Source organism: Ranitomeya imitator, chromosome 6 (genome assembly GCF_032444005.1).
Source record: "Ranitomeya imitator isolate aRanImi1 chromosome 6, aRanImi1.pri, whole genome shotgun sequence".
Classification (NCBI taxonomy): Eukaryota; Metazoa; Chordata; class Amphibia; order Anura; family Dendrobatidae; genus Ranitomeya; species Ranitomeya imitator.
The window spans coordinates 389,348,277-389,372,310 of record NC_091287.1 but is presented as its reverse complement, the minus strand read 5'-3'; the positions used below and the strand labels follow the sequence as shown (position 1 = coordinate 389,372,310).

General features: G+C 41.2%; 2 protein-coding genes across 7 annotated transcripts in view; both read right to left on the bottom strand.

Moving 5' to 3' along the window:
• Window positions 1–24,034, bottom strand: part of DLGAP1 (DLG associated protein 1) — a 937,306-nt gene that overhangs the window by 234,757 nt on the left and 678,515 nt on the right. For 3 of the 6 annotated variants that reach the window (XM_069731137.1, XM_069731139.1, XM_069731140.1), the window contains exon 7: window positions 23,694–23,783. The exons of the other annotated variants lie outside the window; for them this stretch is intronic. In XM_069731137.1, the coding sequence (XP_069587238.1) occupies window positions 23,694–23,783 (90 nt within the window). The remainder of the gene's footprint in view (window positions 1–23,693; window positions 23,784–24,034) is intronic. 6 annotated transcript variants of the gene reach the window in all.
• On the bottom strand, window positions 14,104–14,910 carry LOC138642278 (uroplakin-3a-like). Its single transcript, XM_069730353.1, has one exon. It carries the CDS (start codon window positions 14,863–14,865, stop codon window positions 14,104–14,106), a length of 762 nt encoding a protein of 253 aa, XP_069586454.1. The 5' UTR covers window positions 14,866–14,910.

Below are 24,034 nucleotides of genomic sequence, written 5' to 3'. Positions count from 1 at the left end.
TATATATATATATATATATACACTGCTCAAAAAAATAAGGTGAACACTAGAATCCCACATCCTAGATATCACTGAATGAAATATTCCGGTTGTAAATCTTTATTCATTACATAGGGGAATGTGTTGAGAACAATAAAACCTAAAAATGATAGTTGTAAATCGCAACTAATATCCCACAGAGGTCTGGAGTTGGAATGATGCTCAAAATCAAAGTGGAAAATGAAGTTACAGGCTGATCCAACTTCAGTGGAAATGCCTCAAGACAAGGAAATGACGCTCAGTAGTGTGTGTGGCCTCCACGTGCCTGTATGACCTCCCTACAACACCTGGGCATGCTCCTGATCAGGCGGCGGACGGTCTCCTGAGGGATCTCCTCCCAGACCTGGACTAAAGCATCTGCCAACTCCTGGACAGTCTGTGGTGCAACGTGACGTTGGTGGATGGTGGGAGACATGATGTCCCAGATGTGTTTAATCAGATTCAGGCTTGGATTCAGGCTTCGGGAATGGGTGGGCCAGTCCATAGCTTCAATGCCTTCATCTTGCAGGAACTGCGGACGCACTCCAGCCACATGAGGTCTGGCATTGTCCTGCATTAGAAGGAACCCAGTGCCAACCGCACCAGCATATGGTCTCACAAGGGGTCTGAGAATCTCATCTCGGTACCTATTGGCAGTCAGGCTACCTCTTGCGAGCACATGGAGGGCTGTGCGGCGCTCCAAAGGAATGCCACCCCACACCATTATTGGCTCACTGCCAAACCGGTCATGCTGAAGGATGTTGCAGGTAGCAGATCGCTCTCCACGACATCTCCAGACTCTATCATGTCTGTTACATGTGCTCAGTGTGAACCTGCTTTCATCTGTGAAGAGCACAGGGTGCCAGTGGCGAATCTGCCAATCCTGGTGTTCTGTGGCAAATGCCAAGCGTTCAGCACGGTGTGGGCTGTGAGCACAACCCCAATCTGTGGACATTAGGCACTCAGACCATCCTCATGGAGTCGGTTTCTAACCATTTGTGCAGACACATGCACATTTGTGGCCTACTCCTACTGGAGGTAATTTTGCAGGACTCTGGCAGTGCTTCTCCTGTTCCTCCTTGCACTAAGGCTGCTGGGTTTATTGAGTGTGTCTTAATAATTGCCAATAATTTCCATCTGTTGTCTGTTAAATTTGCATAACAGCATGTGAAATTGATTGTCAAACAGTGTTGCTTCCTAAATGGACAGTTTGATTTCACAGAAGTTTGATTTACTTGGAGTTATATTCTGTTGTTTAAGTGTTCTCTTTATTTTTTGAGCAGTGTGTGTGTATGTATATATATATATATATATATATATATATATGGGCTAAGGGCTATTTGATCAAGAAGGAGAGTGATGGGGTTCTATGCCAGATGACCTGGCCTCCACAGACACCAGACCTGAACCCAATCGAGATGGTTTGGGGTGAGCTAGACCGCAGAGTGAAGGCAAAAGAGCCAACAAGTGCTAAGCATCTCTGGGAACTCCTTCAAGATTGTTGGAAGACCATTCCCGGTGACTACCTCTTGAAGCTCATCAAGAGAATGCCAAGAGTGTGCAAAGAAGTCATCAAAGCAAAAGGTGGCTACTTTGAAGAACCTAGAATATAAGACATAATTTCAGTTGTTTCACACTTTTTTGTTAAGTATATAATTCCACATGTGTTAATTAATAGTTTTGATGCCTTCAGTGTGAATGTACAATTTTCATAGTAATGAAAATACAGAAAAATCTTTAAATGAGAAGGTGTGTCCAAACGTTTGGTCTGTACTGTATATGTGTGTGTATGTGTGTCACTGACATACTGTATATGTATATATATATATATATATATATATATATATATATATATATACCTATTCTATGTGTTTATATCTATTCTATTAAAACCTATTCTATACTGTACGCGGCAGATCATTTGCCGGCTTTTAATCTTTAATATTTTATATATATAAGATGTGTGCCCATCAATCATCTATATGATGCAGCTTGCAGCTTCCACGTGTTCACATTAGGAGTGCTGGTTATGCGCTAAGAATCTTCATTTTATCTATAACTGTAAGTTTTATGAAAAAAAAATTTTTGAAAATTTTTTTATGAAAAAATATTTTTGAGAAATATAATTCGTATTGAATATTTGTCTGTGTTTTCACATGGCCTAGACTCATGTACATGTGCTGCTGTGTTCTTCTTTATCTATATGATGCAGCTTGCAGCTTGCACGTGTTCACATTAGGAGTGCTGGTTGTTTTTTTTTTGTTCTCTATTTGATGTATGGATGCAGCTGCATCCTGACTGATCTTTGCACTCCTCCCATTGACCTTGCAGGTGGTGGTAATCGACTCTACCTGCCCATAAATTGTAGGTTTAGCCCAGAGTGACATGTTTTGTCCAGAGTTGTAGGCTGGTGGCCCAAAAGTGGCATGTATGGTAGTGTAGGACCCATCAGAGGGAGATCACCTTGCCGTGGTTGATGGGCACACATGAATTGGCCAATTTATGTGCTAAGAATCTTCATTTTATCTATAACTGTAAGTTTTATGAAAAAAATGTTTTTGAAAAATTTTTTATGAAAAAATATTTTTGAGAAATATAATTCGTATTGAATATTTTTCTGTGTTTTCACATGGCCTAGATTCATGTACATGTGCTGCTGTGTTCTTCTTTATCTATATATATATAAATATATATGTTTTGAAGAATATTTGGTTTTAAAAGGATGTGTACAGTTATGTATTAGAGAACTGCTGTATGTATAAGCTCATGTTAAAATCGCATTGCAATCGGATAGCAATCGCACTGCACTCGGATGTAAATCCGATGCTAGGTGTGAAAATCACATTGTACTCGTATTATACTCGCATGACACTTGCATGGCACTCGCATAGCACTAGTCCGTTTTTTTGGCCCGGAAATGGACCTTTTTTTTCTCACATATGTGTATGAGCCCTTTTTAGTTAATGCGTTTTGAAGTTACAAACTTCTTCATCAGGACACTCACTGTGGTTTGTCTTGAGTAAGATGTTTGTAACTTCAAAACGCATTGACTAATAAACTGCAAATATGGTTACCGCTTTCATCTTCCATCCTTGATCTACCAGCAGTGCAGAATTAACCCTTATATTCCAATTCACAAGAATGCTGGTGGAATTGACTTGATAAATCGAGGCCATAGTATTTTATAGAGTTGGCACATTTTGCTAAAACAAAAAATGAGTAGCCCCAAAATACATGCGGAGGACCGCATATAGATCAACAAACAAAAAAGCAAAAGGAGTCCTCCAATATCAAATAATTTTAAATATAGAAATTTTATTCAAATATGAGATTTAAAAAAAACATTTTAAAAATAGGAGATGCTAGTACACCATACAGGTAATGGCAAAACAGCACACACTGGACATGAAGTAAATTAAATTATGCCTAAATGAGTAAATTACATTGTTAATGTGATATCAGGCTAAATAGCCAATGACAATGTGCACATCATAACAGTAAAGTAGCAATTTGTACAAAAAGAATATCAAATCAAATACCCAAAGATGCTATAATTACCCTATGTAGGTACAGGTCCAGCGTACCCCTTTGACGCGCTATTCGATCTTGTATCTTCCTCAGAAGGGGTGCATTTTGCTATAAGTTCGACTTCTTTCTCTTATGCCAACTCATATTTAGCTTACTTTAGACTAATTGTTTGTGCCAAATATCTTGGGTTGCGCTATTAAAAATTGAAAACTAAACCCATTTTGGGGAAAAAGTATCAAGAATTGTGCACACAGTGACATTCTTTATGCAATACATTAAAAAGGTTTCCCCTTTTATCTTTTTGCATAAAATCATTCTTACCATGATAAAAATAACAAAGTCAGCTGGTACGCCTCTTCCCTAGGTCCAGCTACTGATCCGACGATTGTGAACAGGCTGCAGCGGTGATGTGAAGTCGTCAGCACTGCAGCCTATCAGTAAGCTTAGCGGCTTATGCTATCTACAATGGCAGAGATGCTGAGCTCAGTCTAAAAAATGTTGTGCCAGAATCTTGGTGTGAACTATGCCTGAAATCATTCCTATCAATCTAAGGGAATGTGTGCCACTCTGTTTGCTCTTGGTTTTACATATAAAAAGCATTGAAATCATCATCGTACATCGCAATAATGTTTGCATTATAATGTCGTTAAGGTTTCTGGTGGGAGAGAAGAATATTTCCCTTTGCACTGAACCAGATGACAGTAATGATCACTCCATCCTCTTCTATCTCTTCACTACGTAAAATTCTATGTATATTTCGACTCAGTTTTCGTAATGTACAGCTGTGCTGCTTGTAACGCTTATTTCAAGACCTGCAATCATGTATAGGATCTACAAAGCACCATCTGTAGGAAAGGTTACTGTGGCAGAACATATCACCACAATCAAATCATGTTGAAAATACAGGCTTTGAATTGCTTCCTAAAAGTGGGAAATAATGAAGAGGATTGAAGAGGGTTTAGACAGGAAAACCATTCTCGTAATTAAAGCCACCAATACAATGAGAAGTCACCTCATATGCACTCACAGCTGGTTGTTGGGAAATTTGGATTTGATTCTCACATAATTACAATTTGGTTGATTAGTGTAATAAATGCTTCTTAGATTTTTCAGAATTGGCATTAGAATTTGCTACCACTCTGTTCAACCAGAACAGAAAGTGCTACCTGTGTTATATCTACAGACCAGTGTATTTACTTCCACATTGTGGCCATTACCCACCATTGTACCTTGAGTCATAAATAAGGAAAGAGAAAAGTAGAAAATGTCAGCACTCTGCTACCTGATAATAGGCAAAAATTTCTCTTTACCTTTAATGAAATCCAACAGGTTGTAAAAACGTTCCTTGTGGCAACGTGTTTTAGACCACGAAGTTCTAAAATCCTAATTTCTAGGTCAGAATTTGCTTCTCTAATACCTGCTCAGCTGAGCGCACAACACTTGTATAAAACTAACACACTTATATACAATGTTATGAACACTAAAGATGAACTTATAAGTGTTCAAGTATTTATAAATAGAGGAGGACGATATCATGATGAATGGGATGCGCTGTGGTAAATGAGAAAGCTTTTGTTTTCCAAAATGGTTCTTTATTTTTCCAACACATTTCGGCCCCAGAACAGCACCTTTCCCAAGGTAAAAAAGAAAATGATATAATTCCGAGACAGAAGATCCAATATTAGTGATGAGGGAGCACTAAAATGCTTGAGTACTCAAATCGAGTTGGTTGAACGCCCGGACGGGCTCAACTTGAGTATCCAGTATAATGGAAGCAATGGGAAACTCAAGCATTTTTCTGGAAGACCCTAACAGGAGGTCAGAATGGGCAGAAAAATCACTGAAGTTGATAGATACAGTGCTCAAATGGAATGGGAATAGTATGGGGAAGACGCCTGGACCCATCTCTGACTCCCAGGTTGCTACTGGGAGCAATGTTGTCAGAGTATTACTCCACTTTTATGGACTGACAAACATACAAAACCAAAGCTAAAATGGATTTTACCGGAAAAAATGTTAGGAAACATTCTTTCCTGTGTAATGACTTGTATATAAGTCAAAATTAAAAAAAGAATAAAAAACCTCCTCCACCACTTAATAGCCAGGCCATCTCTCACAGTATTTCCTTGTCGTCTATGACTACAGCAGATGACATAATAGAGGGAGAAATAAAACTATACCCACAGGTAGTCACTGATAAATGTAATTTTAAGATTTTACCACCTTAATTGGGCATGTGGTATATGTGACATGGTTAGACACATCCTGTTTAATTTATAAAGGAAGGACCCTAAAATACACAAAGCCTATGTGGACAATGCAAGAACTTATAAAAATTAGAAGAAAGAGGGACTCTGATACACTATGTATTAGACAAAAAGGAGGGCTTCATACACATTCTGTTAAAATAACTAGGTAGTGGGACTCGTAGACTTCTAAACCTATGCACTGTATATTATTCAGACCCCTTTAAATTGTTCACTCTTTGTTTCATTGCACCCATTTGGTAAGTTAAAAAAAGATCATTTTTCACATTAATGTACACTCTGCACCCAATTTTGACTGAAAAAAACAGAAATGTAGAAATTTTTGAAAATTTATTAAAAAAGTAAAACTGAAATATCACATGCTCATAAGTATTCAGACCCTTTGCTCAGTATTGAGTAGAAGCACCCTTTTGAGCTAGTACAGCCATGAGTCTTTTTGGGAATGATGCAACAAGTTTTTCATACCTGGAATGGGGATCCTCTGCCATTCTTCCTTGCAGATCCTCTCCACTTCTGTCAGGTTGGATGGTGAACGTTGGTGGACAGCCATTTTCAAATCTCTCCAGAGAGGCTCAATTGGGTTTAGGTCAGGGCTCTGGCTGGGTCAGTCAAGAATGGTCGCAGAGTTGTTCTGAAGCCACTCCTTTGTTATTTTAGCTTTGTGCTTAGGGTCATTGTCTTGTTGGAAGGTGAACCATCGGCCAAGTCTGAGGTCCAGAGCACTCTGGAAGAGGTTTTCATCCAGGATATTTCTGTACTTAGCCACATTCATGTTTACTTCAATGACAACCAGTCATCCTGTCCCTTCAGCTAAAAACACCCCCATAGCATGATGCTGCCACCACCATGTTTCACTGTTGGGATTGTATTGGGCAGGTGATGAGCAGTGCCTTGTTTTCTGCACACATACCACTTAGAATTATCATCAAAAAGGTCTATCTTCGTCTCATCAGACCAGAGAATCTTATTTCTCATAGTCTGGGAGTCCTTCATGTGTTTTTTTTTAGCAAACTCTATGCAGGCTTTCATATGTCTTGCACTGAGAAGAGGCTTCCGTCGGGCCACTCTGCCATAAAGGCCCGACTGGTGGAGGGCTGCAGTGATAATTGACTTTGTGGTACTTTCTCCCATCTCCCTACTGCATCTCTGGAGCTCAGCCGCAGTGTTCTTGGGGTTCTTCTTTACCTCTCTCACCTAGGCTCTTCTCCCTCGATTGCTCAGTTTGGCTAGATGGCCAGGTCTAGGAAGACTTCTGGCGGTCCCAAACTTCTTCCATTTAATGGAGGCTACTGTACTCTTAGGAACCTTGAGTACCGAAGAAATGCTGTTGTAACCATGGCCAATTATGTGCCTTGTCACAATTCTGTCTTTGAGCTCCTTGGCCAGTTCCTTTGACCTCATGATTATCATTTGGTCTGACATGCACTGTGAGCTGTGAGGTCTTATATAGACAGGTTTGCACCTTTCCAAATCAAGTCCTATCAGTTTAATTAAACACAGCCGGCCTCTAATGAAGGAATAGAACAATCTTAAGGAGGATCACAAGGAAAAAGACAGCATGTGACTTAAATATTAGTGTTTGAGCAAAGGGTCTGAATACTTATGAAATATAAAGGGGTCTGAAGACTTTCCATATCGTCTGTGTATATATATGTATATATATACATATATATATGTATATATATATATATATATATATACTGTATATATATATATATATATATATATGCATACTGTATATATATACACTGCTAAAGAAAATAAAGGGAGCACTTAAACAACAGAATATAACTTCAAGTAAATAAAATTTCTGTGAAATCAAACTGTCCATTTAGGAAGCAACACCTTTTGACAATCAATTTCACATGCTGTTGTGCAAATTGAATAGACAACAGATGGAAATTATTGGCAATTATCAAGACACACTCAATAAAGGAGTGTATCTGCAGGTGGGGACCACAGACCACATCTCAGTACCAATGCTTTCTGGCTGATGTTTTCGTCAATTTTGAATGTTGGTTGTGTTTTCACACTCGCGGTAGCATGAGACGGACTCTACAACCCACACAAGTGGCTCAGGTAGTGCAGCTCATCCAGGATGGCACATCAATGTGAGCTGTGGCAAGAAGGTTTGCTGTGTCTGTCAGCGTAGTGTCCAGAGGCTGGAGGCGCTACCAGGAGACAGGCCAGTACACCAGGAGACATAGAGGGTGCCATAGGAGGGCAGCAACTCAGCAACAGGACTGCTACCTCAGCTTTTGTGCAAGGAGGACAGGAGGAGCACTGCCAGAGCCCTGCAAAATGACATCCAACATGCCCCAAATGTGCATGTGTCTGCACAAATGGTTAGAAACCGACTCCATGAGGATGGTCTGAGTGCCCGATGTTCACAGATGAGAGTTATGCTCACAGCCCAACATCGTGCAGGATGCTTGGCATTTGCCACAGAACACCAGGATTGGCAAATTCGCCACTGGTGCCCTGTGCTCTTCACAGATGAAAGCAAGTTCACACTGAGCACATGTGACAGACGTGACAGGGTCTGGAGACGTCGTGGAGAGCGATCTGCTGACTGCAACATCCTTGAGCATGACGGGTTTGGCAGTGGGTCAGTAATGGTGTAGATGGCATTTCTTTGGAGGGCTGCACAGCCCTCTATGTGCTCGCCAGAGGTAGCCTGACTGCCATTAGGTACCGAGATGAGATCTTCAGACCCCTTGTGAGACCATATGTTGGTGCGGTTGGCCCTGGGTTCATCCTAATGCAGGACAATGCCAGACCTCACCTGGAGGGTGTCAGCAGTTCCTGCAAGTTGAAGGCATTGAAGCTATGGACTGGCCCGCCCATTCCTCAGACCTGAATCCAATTGAACACATCTGGGACATCATGTCTCGCACAATCCACCAACGTCACGTTGCACCACAGACTGTTCAGGAGTTGGCGGATAGTCCAGGTCTGGGAGGAGATCCCTCAGGAGACCATCCACTGCCTCATCAGGACTATCCCCAGGCGCTGTAGGGAGGTCATGCAGGAACATGGAGGCCACACACACTACTGAGCATCATTCCATTGTCTTGAGGCATTTCCACTGAAGTTGGATCAGCCTGTAATTTGATCTTCCACTTTGTTTTTGAGTATCATTTTAAATCCAGACCTCCATGGGATAATTTTGATTTACATTGATCATTTTTATGTTTTATTGTTCTCAACGCATTCCACTATGGAATGAATAAAGATTTACAACTGGAATATTTCATTCAGTGATATCTAGGATGTGTTATTTGAGTGTTCCCTTTATTTTTTTGAGCAGTATATATATATATATATATATATATACATATATATATGTACAGTATATACTGTATAATTACATGTGACCAATCATAATTGAACACAACAGGTGGAGCGCCCCGTCAGTGCAAGGGGGTTACTTGGAACTGGGTCCTGCGATTCACAGGGGCATGTCACGGTGGCTGACCCGGTCCGTGGCCCTGGGACGTCCGTATAAAAGGGAAAGGTCTTTAAAGGGATAAGGTTTATGCTTGTGACGCCACTTGTGGTATTCGGTCAGGATGACCGACACTGCTTTAAGGGGTCTGCTGGGGGGATGTTATGGCAGGTAGATGGTATACCTTCCCAGAGGGCTTCCCAGTATGTAGATGGTAGAATGGTGAGAGGTGCACTGAAGAACAAGGACACAGAATTGCAGTCTCTTTACCTTGTTTACTGTTGGTTTCAGCAGCCACAGTCCAGGGCACCAGATCACAGGGCAGGTAGAGTCCGGCCGGTTTGGAGGCAAGTCCACAGCCCCAAGCCCCTTGTCTAGGTTGAAATCAATAGCCTTCCCTTGCGCTGTAGTGGTGTAGTCCCTTACTGCATAAGCTTCAAATAAGGTCCTCACAGATGTTGTGTCTCTCTCTCTCTCTGTCCCCCTAGCATGCCCCAGCTTCTGAGGGGTGCCACCGTGCCTCCTGGGTGTAGCAGCGGATAGGTAACGTGCAATTAGCTGTCCAGACGGTCTCTGAAGTAAGGCGTAGAGGTCCTTACTACCTCGGTGTTCCACTACTGGCGTTCTTCCCCTCCGAAGGAGGCAGCCTGCTTTGGGCTGGTCCCCTTCTGGTATCCCCTCCTGTGCTTTGCCTTCCTGCACGCTCACTGCAACGTATTCTGCTTTCTGAAATGTCTCCTTCCAGGAGCTGTAGCACTTCAGGCTACACGGCTCCTCTGCTTCCTTTCCCTCTGTCTCTCTGAAAGGAACTGAACTCTTTCCCTCCTGATCAGGATGTTCTTATAGGAGAGTTCACCTTAAACAGGCTTAGAGCTCCCCCTTCTGGTCTGGAGTGTGAACATGTTGCATGCATTGTGTTACATGACAAAGAGTTCTCCTTCGTTGCCTCCAAATGTAACATCACTCTCCCCGTGAGGAAAGCAACATTACTGTGATGACCAGGACCCTGGGGCGCCACACAATCATGTGAGGCGAAAACAAGAATAATGAACAGGTGAATAATTAACCATTTCTCATAACTACCCTAAAAAACAGGAGATGTATTATTGATCTGATGAAAAAACCTTATCTTTAGTCTGGTCATAAAGTAAACTCTAACGACGCTCATTAGACACTGCATAAATAATAAGCCATAATCCCTATTATGTGTAAAAACCAGTTGAAAACATCAAGTATATGATATAAATTACCCTTGCTGAATGCAGGATTCACTAACACATCTCAGACAGATGTCGGACCTGCCTCTGTTTGAAGACTTCCATTGAAGGAGAACTCACCACCTCTCGTGGCAGCCTGTTCCACTCATTGATCACACTCATTGTCAAAATTTGTTTTCTAATATCTAATCTGTATCTTTCCCGTTTCAGTTTCATTCCTTTGCTTCTTGGGCTTCCATGTACAAATAAGAATAAGGATGATCCCTCTACAGTGACAAAATAGGCACTTCCGAGATTTGAACGCATGATGACCTCAGCAGACAGGTGCTTTAACCCACTAGGCCACAGGAACATGACATTATTATGCTCATGTGAACTAGGCCTTACTCTTAAGGTACCTTCACACTCAGCGACGCTGCAGCGATACCGACAACGATGTCGATCGCTGCAGCGTCGCTGTTTGGTCGCTGGAGAGCTGTCACACAGACAGCTCTCCAGCGACCAACGATGCCGGTAACCAGGGTAAACATCGGGTTACTAAGTACAGGGCCGCGCTTAGTAACCCGATGTTTACCCTGGTTACCAGCGTAAAAGTAAAAAAAACAAACACTACATACTTACCTTCCGCTGTCTGTCCCCGGCGCTGTGCTTTCCTGCACTGACTGTGAGCACAGCGGCCGGAAAGCAGAGCGGTGATGTCACCACTGTGCTCTGCTTTCCGGCTGGCCGGCGCTCACAGCCAGTGCAGAGAAGCACAGCGTTGGGGACAGACAGCGGAAGGTAAGTATGTAGTGTTTTTTTTTTTTTTACTTTTACGCTGGTAACCAGGGTAAACATCGGGTTACTAAGCGTGGCCCTGCACTTAGTAACCCGATGTTTACCCTGGTTACCAGTGAAGACATCGCTGAATCGGCATCACACACGCAGATTCAGCGATGTCTGCAGGGAGTCCAGCGACGAAATAAAGTGCTGGACTTTCTGCAGCGACCAACGACATCACAGCAGGATCCTGATCGCTGCTGCGTGTCAAACTGAACGATATCGCTAGCCAGGATGCTAGAAGGTCACGGATCGCTAGCGATATCGTTCAGTGTGACGGTACCTTTAGGCAGCAGTCCTTTCCACTATTCAACACCTTTCCTTGTACAAGTTACTTAAGATGCATGAAGAGGATCTACACAGAACACATAATCTATATCAAAAGCTGTGAATGAGGAGTGTTGCCTCGTTTAAAAAAAAAAATCTTTAAACAAACATTGCAATACTGAAATAGGGACTGCAAAGTGACTGCATTTAGTATAACAACTTTGATCAGAATTTTCAAAAGATCAAAATGTTCTTTTAATAATGCAGCACAAGAATCTCCTGAGTTAAGGAGATATGTTAAAATGCATGTAAAATATTGTTCTTGTTCATCTGATGAACTTCACAATCTGCCTTGATCGTTGTGGGCAATATCAATTAGGCAAAAAAGCTGGTGTCATGGCAAATTGTGACTTCAAACAACTAAGTAAAAAGCCAAGTACTAAAGACTAGAGTCTGATCCTCTCAAGGCTCCTAAGCTTCAGAAGACAATAAAGAAGTGAAAATTGCATATTAAAAAGAATTACAGTTACTCTACAGGTATATTTTATTTACTTAATTTAAAACTTGAGTAATGTTTATGTATATAGTATGTGCCATATGTCTGTCTACACCCCTCTTTACCTCCCGTGCAGCAGCATCTCTCCCTCTGTGCTGTGAGAGGGGAAGGGGAGGTGGCAGGTTCATGGTACAGTCTGGGAAAAATGAGCAACTGCAGGAGCAATCTGACTGCCTCAGAGCACAGGTCCTACAACAGGCTAGGAAAAGCGAACACTCCGCAAGCTCGGAGATAACAAATGTATATTTATCCAAACCAGCACACTAAAGGAAAAACTACCCAACACATACAGTCTTCATACAACAAATTAATTTTCAGAAACCAACAAGGGTGCTTCATAATTTCTGTTTTCCCTTACGATAGTTGGACAGTTGGGGCAACTAGCAATAAGGTCTATAAGATTTTATACCATTACTGTTTGACTGTCTCTGTCATAATATCATTATAGTGTCATCCGCTAGTCTGGTAATATAAAAAGGCAATTATTTCCTGTGTGTCTCATCTTGTCCAGAAGTCTCATGTAGAGATGAGTGAATTTGCTCGGGTTCCCTCTAATTTGGCAAGCTACAGCGCTAACCGAATAAGCTGCAGAGGGAACCCGGCTTCCTGGATCGTGCCGGCCTATCAGCCGTTCGGCTCCTCAGCTGCATGTGTCGCGGCTGTGTGACAGTAACAACACATGCATGGAGAGCCCAACAAACAGGATCTCCATGTATGTGTCATGGCTGTCACACATCCGCGACACATGCAGCTGAGGAGCCGATCAGCTGATAGGCTGGCACGATCCAGGAAGCCAGGTTCCCTCTGCAGCTTATTCGGTTAGCGCTGTAGCTTGCCAAATTAGAGGGAACCCGAGTAAATTCGCTTAATTCAGTCTCATGTAAATGTCTACATCCTAAATCAACTATTTTAATCAGAATATACTACAGTCTATAAAGGGAACCTGACAAGTCCCCATGTTCTACAAACCAAGAACATTTGTATAGTCCTTTCTAAATACCAGGCCTAACAAACCTTTTATAGTGTTTGACACATTAACAGATCTTTAAAAAAAAAAATTTTCAAGTCCATTTTTAATATGTAAATAACCTTTTGACTAGTTGATGGGGTGTTGGTTTCCCCACTCAGCATGTTATCAGTCCCCTGTGGAAGTGAGAACATCATTTGCAAGAGCCGAAGTCATTGCTGGCTCTCTGCAAATCTTGCAAATGTACAAGACTTTCTTGCCTACACATCAGTGTGCCTCTAAGGCCGGGGTCACACTTGCGAGTGTGATGCGAGAAACTCATGTGAGTCTCTAGCATTCATACCCGGCACTGCCGTCAGCATGCAGACCGTTCAGCTGTATAGAAATACATGCAGCCACACACTCCGGCCTCGAGTGCTGGAGACAGTTCCAGGTATTGATGCAAGAGACTCAAACGAGTTTCTCGCATCACACTCGCAAGTGTGACCCCGGCCATGTGCACCGCGCATGTCCCGGAGTAAGTAGGCTTCATCTTGGGCTCTTCAGTTGACACCAGACTTCTTCTTTGCTTCTGGACAGGCGCAGTGCACCTCTGATGATGGATGGGAAGCGTACACCCGGCTTCAGAGGCGTAATGACATGAAGGAAAGAAAGTCACGAGAGTGCGCAAGATTTGCAGAGAGCTGGCACTGATTCTTGAATATCATGTTATCACGCTCACAGGAGAGTGATAACATACTGAGTGGGACAATGAGTCTGGGGAATCCAGTTCCCCATTGACTAGTAAAAAGGGTATCTGCATAGTAAAAACAAACCATAAAAATACATTTTTTTGAAGATTTCTTAATATGTCAAACACTTTAAAGGGCTTGTTAGGCATGTATTTAAAAGGAAACCCCAGTAATCAGCGTTCTCCACCCCCTCCCGCCAACTAGAAATCTGATGGTCGGCATTTAATTCATGACTTCATAATCACGGCTCATCAGTTATTTGCACTGGATTTTTGCAGAGCTTCCTCACGATTGCAGGTTGGTGGTAGAGTAGCGTTCACTGCCCTCGGCAGCAGCAGCTCCTCCTTCCACACTCTGCGGCACTACATGACCCATCCGGCTTTCATGTCTTGTAGGCTCCAGTTCTTTTGTCGGAGACATGAAATATGTAATTATCGCGGACACCAGACCTGCCAAAACGAAGAAGGTCAACACGCTAAGAATGGAGTTGATGACAATCATCCCACCGCTTCTTCTACCGGGCCAGGTGTCTATGTTGGTTGAAGATACTCCTTGCTTAGTGGTGATTGGAGCTGACCAATCTGACTCGAGCAGCAATGCATTATTTGCATCGTAAAATGCATACTTAAACCTATAAACAGTGTTGTTGTCCAGAGGTCCATTGCAGTACGCGCTATTGAAGCAGTTCACATTACTTCCCACGCGGTACACGTATTTTTCTACGTCAGCAGTGGTGGGGTTCTCAGCGCAGTCGGGATTAGCAATAGTATCAACTACATACAGTCCTGTACTTCCCTTATCCGTCGTGTAGTAGGTACTGGTCAACGCTAGTTGCTGGCTCACAGCAGAGTCCTTCACTACGTATAAGGCGACTTTGTTCGGCGTGGTCTTTGTATAGAAGCAGTAGGGTCTCTCTAAGGTGATGGTATTCTGGGTTAGATTGATGTTGCAGACACTGGAGCGGCACAATAAAGGCGCCACGGCGTGTGCCCAATCATTCTGCAACAGGGCGACCCCAAAAACAAGCAAACACCTCCAGACCCCCATAACTCATGAGCAGTCGCAGGATACCTGCACCCAGACCAGCAGCTGAAGTCCACCGCACATGTTGTTACTTATGACTTTTGTGTTTGAAACTGTTAAACTGTAAAGCGCTGTGGAATATGTTGGCGCTATATAAATAAAGATTATTATTATTATTATTATTATTATGTCCCGGAGTAAGTAGGCTTCATCTTGGGCTCTTCAGTTGACGCCAGACTTCTTCTTTGCTTCTGCACAGGCGCAGTGCACCTCTGATGATGGATGGGAAGCGTACACCCGGCTTCAGAGGCGTAATGACATGAAGGAAAGAAAGTCACGAGAGTGCGCAAGATTTGCAGAGAGCTGGCACTGATTCTTGAATATCATGTTATCATGCTCACAGGAGAGTGATAACATACTGAGTGGGACAATGAGTCTGGGGAATCCAGTTCCCCCATTGACTAGTAAAAAGGGTATCTGCATAGTAAATGAGCAAAAAAGAAAAAAAATCCAGCTCCAGGAGTAAGATTAAACAAAATTTTTTATTAAATATCTTTAAAAATTGGAAAGCTGCTTACCAAAAATATAAATCACAAAATAAGGATGAAGACAAACATCAATTTGCTGGACGCGTTTCGAGCGCCAAAAGCGCTCTTAAACTTCAGCATAAACTTATGCTGAAGTTTAAGAGCGCTTTTGGCGCTCGAAACGCGTTCAGCGAATTGATGTTTGTCTTCATCCTTATTTTGTGATTTATATTTTTGTTAAGCAGCTTTCCAATTTTTAAAGATATTTAATAAAAAATTTTGTTTAATTTTACTCCTGGAGCTGGATTTTTTTTCTTTTTTGCTCATTTACCTCAGCGTTGGACAGAGACGCTTTCCGTGCTCGGATTACATTTGGACTATGGCAAATTCTGCCATGCGGGTGAGCTGAAATACAATGTTTTTTCTTTTCATCTGCATAGTAAAAACAAACCATAAAAATACATTTTTTTGAAGATTTCTTAATATGTCAAACACTTTAAAGGGCTTGTTAGGCATGTATTTAAAAGGGACTGGTGGTTCGGAGGGCATCGGGGTTTTGTCAGGTTCCCATAAAGGTGAACTGTGATTCACACAATGCCCATAAGCCAGTTTAAAATAGTGAAAGTCGCCACAAGGTAAATCACAGGGCCCTATGTATGGGGTGCAGAGATTCTGGATGTGTCAATGAACACATCCGGAATCACCACGCGTACAGAAGGGGGTGGCGCTTTGGGCGGAGCGGGTTTTCCGCTCCATCCAAAGAGCAATGATTACGGACCGTGGACACATACCCTAACAAGTCTTTGTGAAAAATACATACAGCACACGGATGGCATCCACGTGCCATTCACATTTCACATTGAAAAGTATAGGGCAAGCTTTGCAATTTATTTATGCATACATCCTTGAAAAACACTGATGACACACTGATGGTAAAAATGGACACACGGACCATACACTGATGACACACTGATGGTATAAATTGATACACGGACCATACGCTGATGACACACTGATGGTATAAATGGATACATGGACCATACACTGATGACACACTGATGGTAAAAACAGACACATGGACCATACACTGATGACACACTGATGGTAAAAACGAACACACATACCATACGCTGATGACACACTAAGGGTAAAAATGGACACACGGACCACACACTGATAACACAATGATGGTAAAAACAGACACACGGACCATGTACTGATGACACACTGAGGGTAAAAATGGACACATGAACCATACACTGATGACACACTGCTGATAAAAACAGAGACAAGGACCGCACACTGATGACACACTGACCACTCACTGATGACACTGATCAAAAACACTGATGACACCAATACCATTTTTCACCAACGTGTTTAAACTCGGACATGTGAATGAGGCCTTAGTAAATCTCTTGGTAATTCCAAAGCAGGGGACAGTGACATACAGTACATGTTAGAAATGATATGTAGATGAGTAACTGCATTTCTATGTAATACATTTAGACTCAAAATAACAAATCGTCTATTCCTAAAAAACCCTTATGGCTAATTTTACTTTACTCAAGAAAAAAAATGTCTGATTGTCATTTCATTTATTTTGATATCTTCTACATATAAATAAAGATTATTATTATTATTATTAATACATAAGAAGCCTACGTCACAATCTAATCAGTATATAACAGCATCCACTATTACCAAAGGATCTTTTCTGAACAAAACACATTTGCAGCACAGCTCCTTCAAAGAATTCTAACACTCCCACGCATCACCAAGTAAATTCACAAAGAGATGAACATTTTATACTGGGGGAGAGAAACACAGAAAATGCTTTTGGTTACTGTGACATCTTGTTCCAAACGACACATTAATCTCTCTTTCTCTCTCTTGCTCTTTCTATACAGGTACATAGAGTATATATCATTACTCCCACTATCTCCCACTATCTATCTATCTATCTATCTATCTATCTATCTATCTATTATATTGTATTATTTGGGATTTTATTCTTACAAAAAATAACGAGGAATATTTACAAAGGACCCTGTTTGAATTTTCAGATAGTAAAAAGCCATACTTGACTTGTGCAAAAAAAAAGCAATTGAAACACTCTAATTTATGTTAAAAACTTGTTTATATTAGAAATATACATTATAAAGTTTGGACACACCGGTTAATGCAATGTTTTTCCTTCATATTATTGTGATGTGTATGTTGCAGATTCAGACTGAAGGCAGCAAAACAAGGAGCACATATGGAAACAAAGAGTAACGAAACAAGTTTAAAAAAAAAGACAGAATGCGTTAAATCTCAGATTACCCAAAATACCCCCTTTTTGAGTAATTTAAAGTGTAACACATTCTGGATTGTTTTACTCTTGTTCCTTTGTGGTTTTGCTGCCTTCAGTCTGAATCTACAATGGGCACATTCCAATAAGGAAATCCACTGCATGAACAGGTGTGTCCAAAGTTTTAACATTTTTGAACCAGCTCACCCTGAATGAGGCTTCCAGAATTCTTCAACATGGAAACACCATTCCTGCCGATGTGGCAAAACAGTAATAAAAGATGGTGGAATTTCAAGCCAGTTTTTGGATTACAAATATTCCAACACTATAATCCAAAACTTCTAAAAATGACAATCCTGATACATCCAAAGAATGTTTGTCACGATTCCTCCGCTCAGTGAATAATTACTATGCTGTTCTATGGAAACTGTCTTGCTGAGCTGTCTGTGTCATCATTGGCAGGTTGGTTGTCCAATACTGTGATGGGCTTGCTGGGCTGTTGGTGCCTTAATTGACTGCTCAGCTGTCCAGTCTGTGACTGGGGTGTGCAGGACTTTCTGCAGGTGTTCAGTGTTCTGGTAATCGCATAGCTACTTAACTGAGCTGTCTACTCCTGATCTCTTCCAGATATAGTTTGTGCTTCTTGGTGAGTGTTAGCCTGATTCTGTTGCTCTGAGTTCTGATCTTCTGCTGCCTGACCATTTGGACTGTGTTCTGACTACCCCTTTGACTTGTCCTTCAGCTTTTGCTCTGCTATCTCTTGTTATTGACCCTGGACTGTGACCTGACTTATGCCTTTGTCTTTTCCCTTGGTTATCTATATACTCTCTCGGTATTGACCCCGGAATGTCTGACTCTTCTGCCTCACGGCCTGTTCATGAGTAGTGACTACCGTCATAATGTTATTTCCTACATGTTTCAGCCTCATCCTAAGTCTGAATAAGAACTTCGATTTAGTCTAAAACGTGTAAGAAAATAACATTCTTTGGCTGTACTAGGATTGTCAATTTGATTACTTTTGGAATAAAGTGTTTGAATACTTGCATCTTACGTCAGTATTCTAGAATAGGTTTTTAATCATTTCGATGACTTTTTTCTTCTTTAGCAGGGTACACCTGAAAGCCTCATAACATTCCTTAAATCACTGAATTTAGCCCTTCCACCCATTAAGTTCTCCATTGAATGAAACAAATAAAAGGCCTCCTCAGCTTTCTTGAAAGTTTCACTGTGATTGATTCCAAAAACTCAGTAAGAGTTTTCTACTAGTGATGAATGAAAGTGCTTGGATAACGTGTATCTGTGTATCTTGGGCGTGCTCGTATATTATGTTCGAGTCCCTGCTGCTGCATGATTTGCGGCTGTTGAACATGTGGAGATTCCCTAACAAACAGGCAATCTCCGCATGTGTTCAGGCTGTCTAGCAGCCGCAAATCATGTAGACACAGGGAATCGAACAGAATATATGAGCACGCCCAAGATACTCAGATAACACCAGAGCGTGCCTGGATAAGACGTTGTCCGTGCACGTTCGCTCATCACTGTTTGTTACTCTTCATCTCTCCAGCCATCCAGCAATTCTTTTCTCTCATTTGTTATTGGTATCTTCCATGGAAAGCTGCATGTAGATAAAAATGCAATCCCAATTGGGCACACCTTGTCATGGTGGAATGACTCCTACACCATCTTTATCAAAACAGTGTAAACTAAGTACCCCATGTTATTTACATTCTACATGTTCATAACAAATGTACAAAATGTGCACAAATCCCATCATCACCAGTTGCCATACACAGGAAAGTCAAAATTGTGTGACACTTTTAATACCATATTTATTACTTTCCCCAATCCACTTTGGGCATTTTGCTTGGAATTCTGTATTACTGTCTATTCTCAAGGTGTGTGCTTTACCATGATTAATAATGTAGCCAGTAGATGGCAGTTTCCCTATATATTGCCTACAAAGCTTTTTCGTTACTGGGTCTCCTATTTGCATGAGGCACCTTATTTTATTTTATTCTATTCTATTATGTGTTATTATGATTAATAAATAAAGACTCTTTTTACATTAAATATTTTCTGAACACTTCTTAACAATTTTTTTGGGGGTAATTATGTTGCTATTGATTTTGAAGTGTTGTTCTCCCAAATGTTAGGGATTATTTTTAGGACAAGTCTGTTAATTAATAAATGTGTGTGTTATGATAGACATTTAAAGGAAATCTCTTCAGAAAAAAACTGAATAAAACCTAAAATAAAACCAAAATGAACAAATACCCTGCACTAAGCAAATGAATAAATAGTAATAGTACATGTACAGTAAATAACATGGGGTACTTAGTTTTGATAAAAAAGTTGTAAAAGCCATCCCGCGGCGGCAAGGTGTACCCAATTGGGATAGCATTTTTGTCTATATACAGCTTTCCATTGGCAGTGTCAAGCTGCTGCAGTGTAGCAGTGCAGTGCAGCGCAACCTCCACCAGGGGGAGCTTGAGAGGAAAGTGAGACTGCACACACAGGACAGCAGAACAGACGCCATCAAGTGGCGTGAGAGTGGTCAGACAAGCCGAATCAAAAGCACGAGATAGCAAGACAGTATAATAGGATTAGACAGACGGATAGTCAGAACGTAGCCAGAGATCAGTAAACCAGAACGGGCAATATACAGTACAATAGGGACAAACAGCAACAAAGTAAATAACCAAGCCAGGAGATCAGAACCAGAGAATCAAGCAGACAGACAGAGAAATACTGGGAAAAGCGCAGACAGAGGGAATTAACAGACACAGGACAAGTAAGGGTTCACAGCAGGGCAAATCAAGAGCTACCAGCATGGTCAGGTTAACACGCCAAAGGCAGAACTATAGCTGACACTGCCAGCAAGATTCATGGGAGCTAAATAGCAAACCTGAACCCAGAATGAGGCAGAGCAAAGTTAACTCTTGACATGATCCATCCAGAAAAAAGGGCAGACACTAATAAACTCTGGAACGGATGATGACAAGCAGATGTCTGAACAGTCAGCCTGGGTCCTGCTCTGCCCCCATCTACGTGTAGGTCTGGTGACAGGGTGAGGTTTAATACTAAAAATAGGACTGTCCCGATTGGGTACACCTTGTCGCGGTGGGATGGCGTTTATGCTGTTTTGCTTTTGTCTGCAAGGTGGCCACAGTGTGAACGTGTACCTTCACTCATTTCTTTGCCTTTGAAGACACTAAATGCGCAGGTGATCTTTGTGATATTTGCTGCTTAGATTCCCACCATTATTTTAGCCACCAATAGATGGAGATGTGGGCTCTGCTCTTCCACCATTAGCTCCTCTGACTTTTATCTGCCCTATATAACTGTAGAAAGGAGTAGTGTGAGATAGAAGAGACTTTACATCAGGAATATCCGAGCGAGTACATTTTCAGCTGCATTTTTATTTCCATTTTTCATGATTTATTACTCCATTAACATAAACAAACATTTTTAAAATGTCAGAAATTGTATCAAATCTGCTAATTTGTCTTTCCCTTACTGGTTAGATTTGCATTTCTTTCAGCAAGGTTAAATGTGGAAATCCTGTGAAATGGCCTTTGTCACAAATCGTGCATATATAGCAGGCTCAGGCTGTGAAGGGAATAATTATCATCAACATGTCACCCCGATACTGACATAACATAACAAGCTATTCTGAGCAATGCGAGCATCATTGCCGTATCCTCTCAGTATCACAGAGTACCAAAACAACATCTGTTTTAAATTCCATGTGAGTGTTTTTGGCATGGTTTTTTCCTTGCTGTCACCACTCTATGATTAAGGGGATGCAAATGAGAAAATATTCAGATTTGGTCCCTCATTAATTATGGATAATTCATAATCGTATCTGCTAGTGAAAGGGGAAAACAAGTTCCGTAAACTACTTCATAAATAAAGTGATTAAACCTATCATTTGAGAAATTGCACTGACATGTTACACATCTTCCATTTATTTCTGCCTTTGCCTCTTCACCTTCAGCTTATCGATTGCCGATCTGTGCTGAAACTTTAACTCTACCGTAGACTTGGATCAATAAACAGCAAGTGTTCGGGCCATTAGTATTGTGAGCTGTTCTTTCTCTAAAACATCTGGCGTTGATGTAGTGTATTGTACATTAGATTCCTAGTATTTATTTTTTTACAAATTCCTTTTTTATGGCTTATTGTATTGTGGTATCATTGCAGCATTAGTAACAGTATTCAAGAATATAAATAATACATATTTTTGAACTAGAAGGAACCTCTCTCTTACTTACACCAAATACATTGCTAAGAAATTAATCTCAATTTCACTACAATTATAGACGTCATGTGCCTTTTAGGTTGAAATTGGTCTAGGCTGCTTAATTTCACAATATACATTTCTAAACAAAGGAGATCAATGTTGCTTATACTTAGCTTCAAATTTCTTTTAAGGGAATCTGTCAGCAGGTTTTGGCTTTGCAATCTGAGGACAGCAAATATAGCAGCTGAAACATAGATTTCAGCAATGTGTCATTTGTTAGGCTGGATGCTGTTGATTCCATACAATGAAGGTTTTATCACCAATCACTACCTGGACTACAGCTCATGTGAGCCCTAGTCCGACCACACCCACTCCCAATATAAGCACCTCCCTGTAAATAGCCAATAACTGCAGAAAGCTGTGGTGTGGGCGGGGTTAGCTTTCTCCGCTCTGATACATGCTATATCTAAGAACTCTGTGTCACAACTGCTACACCCAGTAAACTAAGTGATAAATCGCTGGAATCGGGGTCTCTTTTCCTACATTATGCTGCTCTCAGATGAGGTAGCAAAAATCCGGTGACAGATTCCCTTTAATACAGATATAGCAGTCATCAAACAAGTACTGTGGCGTGTCATGCCACTACCATAACATGCATAAGCAATGTTCATGCTGTGATGTGCAAAAAACTAATACTAAATCATGAACACTATGTAAATATTGTGTTTCAGAACAGCTTAGCACACCAGCTGTTTATTTGATGGCTGTTGCTTCTTTAGCTTTCCACTTTGATGATGATAATTTGAATGCCTAAAGCCATGCCTGTGAAAGCTCCAGGGCTTACTGTATACTGATTTACTAGTCAGCTACATGGAATATCAGTGACCGCAGTGAGCACTCTCTGATGGTGGTTGAAGGCAGACAGAATTTTTTATTTAACATGTTTGTCTGCCGCTAAAAAAAAAAGTTCATCTTAATGGGCATAGCTTGTTGTAAGAAAAAAAATCCCGGAAAGCAACTCCTGGCAGTCTCCTGACATCAACATCTGGAAGGGAAAGGGGGTATCATGTGACTGCTGCAGTTGATCAGCCACTGATTGACTGCAGCCTTTGCATTCCATCCACACAGGAGGAAACCACCCATATGGAGTCGCTCAGTGGCAGCTGATTGGCTGCAGCAGTTATGTGACAGCCTTTGCCAGATTTTGTTGCTGGGAAATACAGTACGGAGTGCAGTGGAGAAGTACTGATTCGGGAGGTATGTCGGCTCTTGGCCCTTTAAGATTACCTTTTGCAGTAGTGGAGAACCCATTGTTTCACATAGACAAAAATTTAAACAGGGAATAACAGATAAACATAATCCAAACCATTATAAAGATGTATTATGAAACAATTTATAGAATTATGAGCCTAAAAAGTAAATGTTAACTATGCTAAAAAAAAATGTAAATAATGTCAAAGGTAGATACATACGATGCATTGACTTCTAAAGTGTCTTCTGAGCTTTAACAATTATCATTTTATTCAGTTTGAATAAATAAAGTACAGGAAATTCACAACAGTTAACTTGAAAGCTAAAACAATATATATCTTGAGCTGGAGAGACCAGTTAATTATCTCTCAAACTTAAATTGGTTAAAACATTGCTTTACTTTTTATAAATTTCTAATAGTTATGACTGACTAAGTTCGGCATCTCAAAAAGGCAAAGTTAGACAAACTTGGCACTGACCACTCTGTTTACCAGGCCCAGAATTATGCTGGCCATCTTCCTTGAACTCCTATACTTACACTGGGGCCCCCTGGGTTGTGTCCGTGGAGTAGCTGCTGGCCGGAGCCGCGAGCCTGAAGCAAGAGTAGTCAGACTAGCCAGGTCAGTAACTGGAGAGACAGAACCAGGGACAGAATCAGGAGAAAAAACCCTAGTTTGAGGAATAGCCGGCATCAAATACCAGGAGGGCAGTCAAGAGTAGAGTCAGATAAGGTGGGGTCAAAGTCAGGAAGGATAGTAGAGAATACAAGGTCTAAATCAAGTCAGAAACATGTATTCAGTACACAAATAGAATCAGAGATGTCTATGGTAAACCAAACAGTAACTGGCAACCTCCAGCAGATTGCTGAGAGTTTAAATA

Excerpts from the sequence above, each read along its gene's own strand:
- LOC138642278 (XM_069730353.1), bottom strand. The coding sequence starts at position 14,865 with ATGGGGGTCTGGAGGTGTTTGCTTGTTTTTGGGGTCGCCCTGTTGCAG.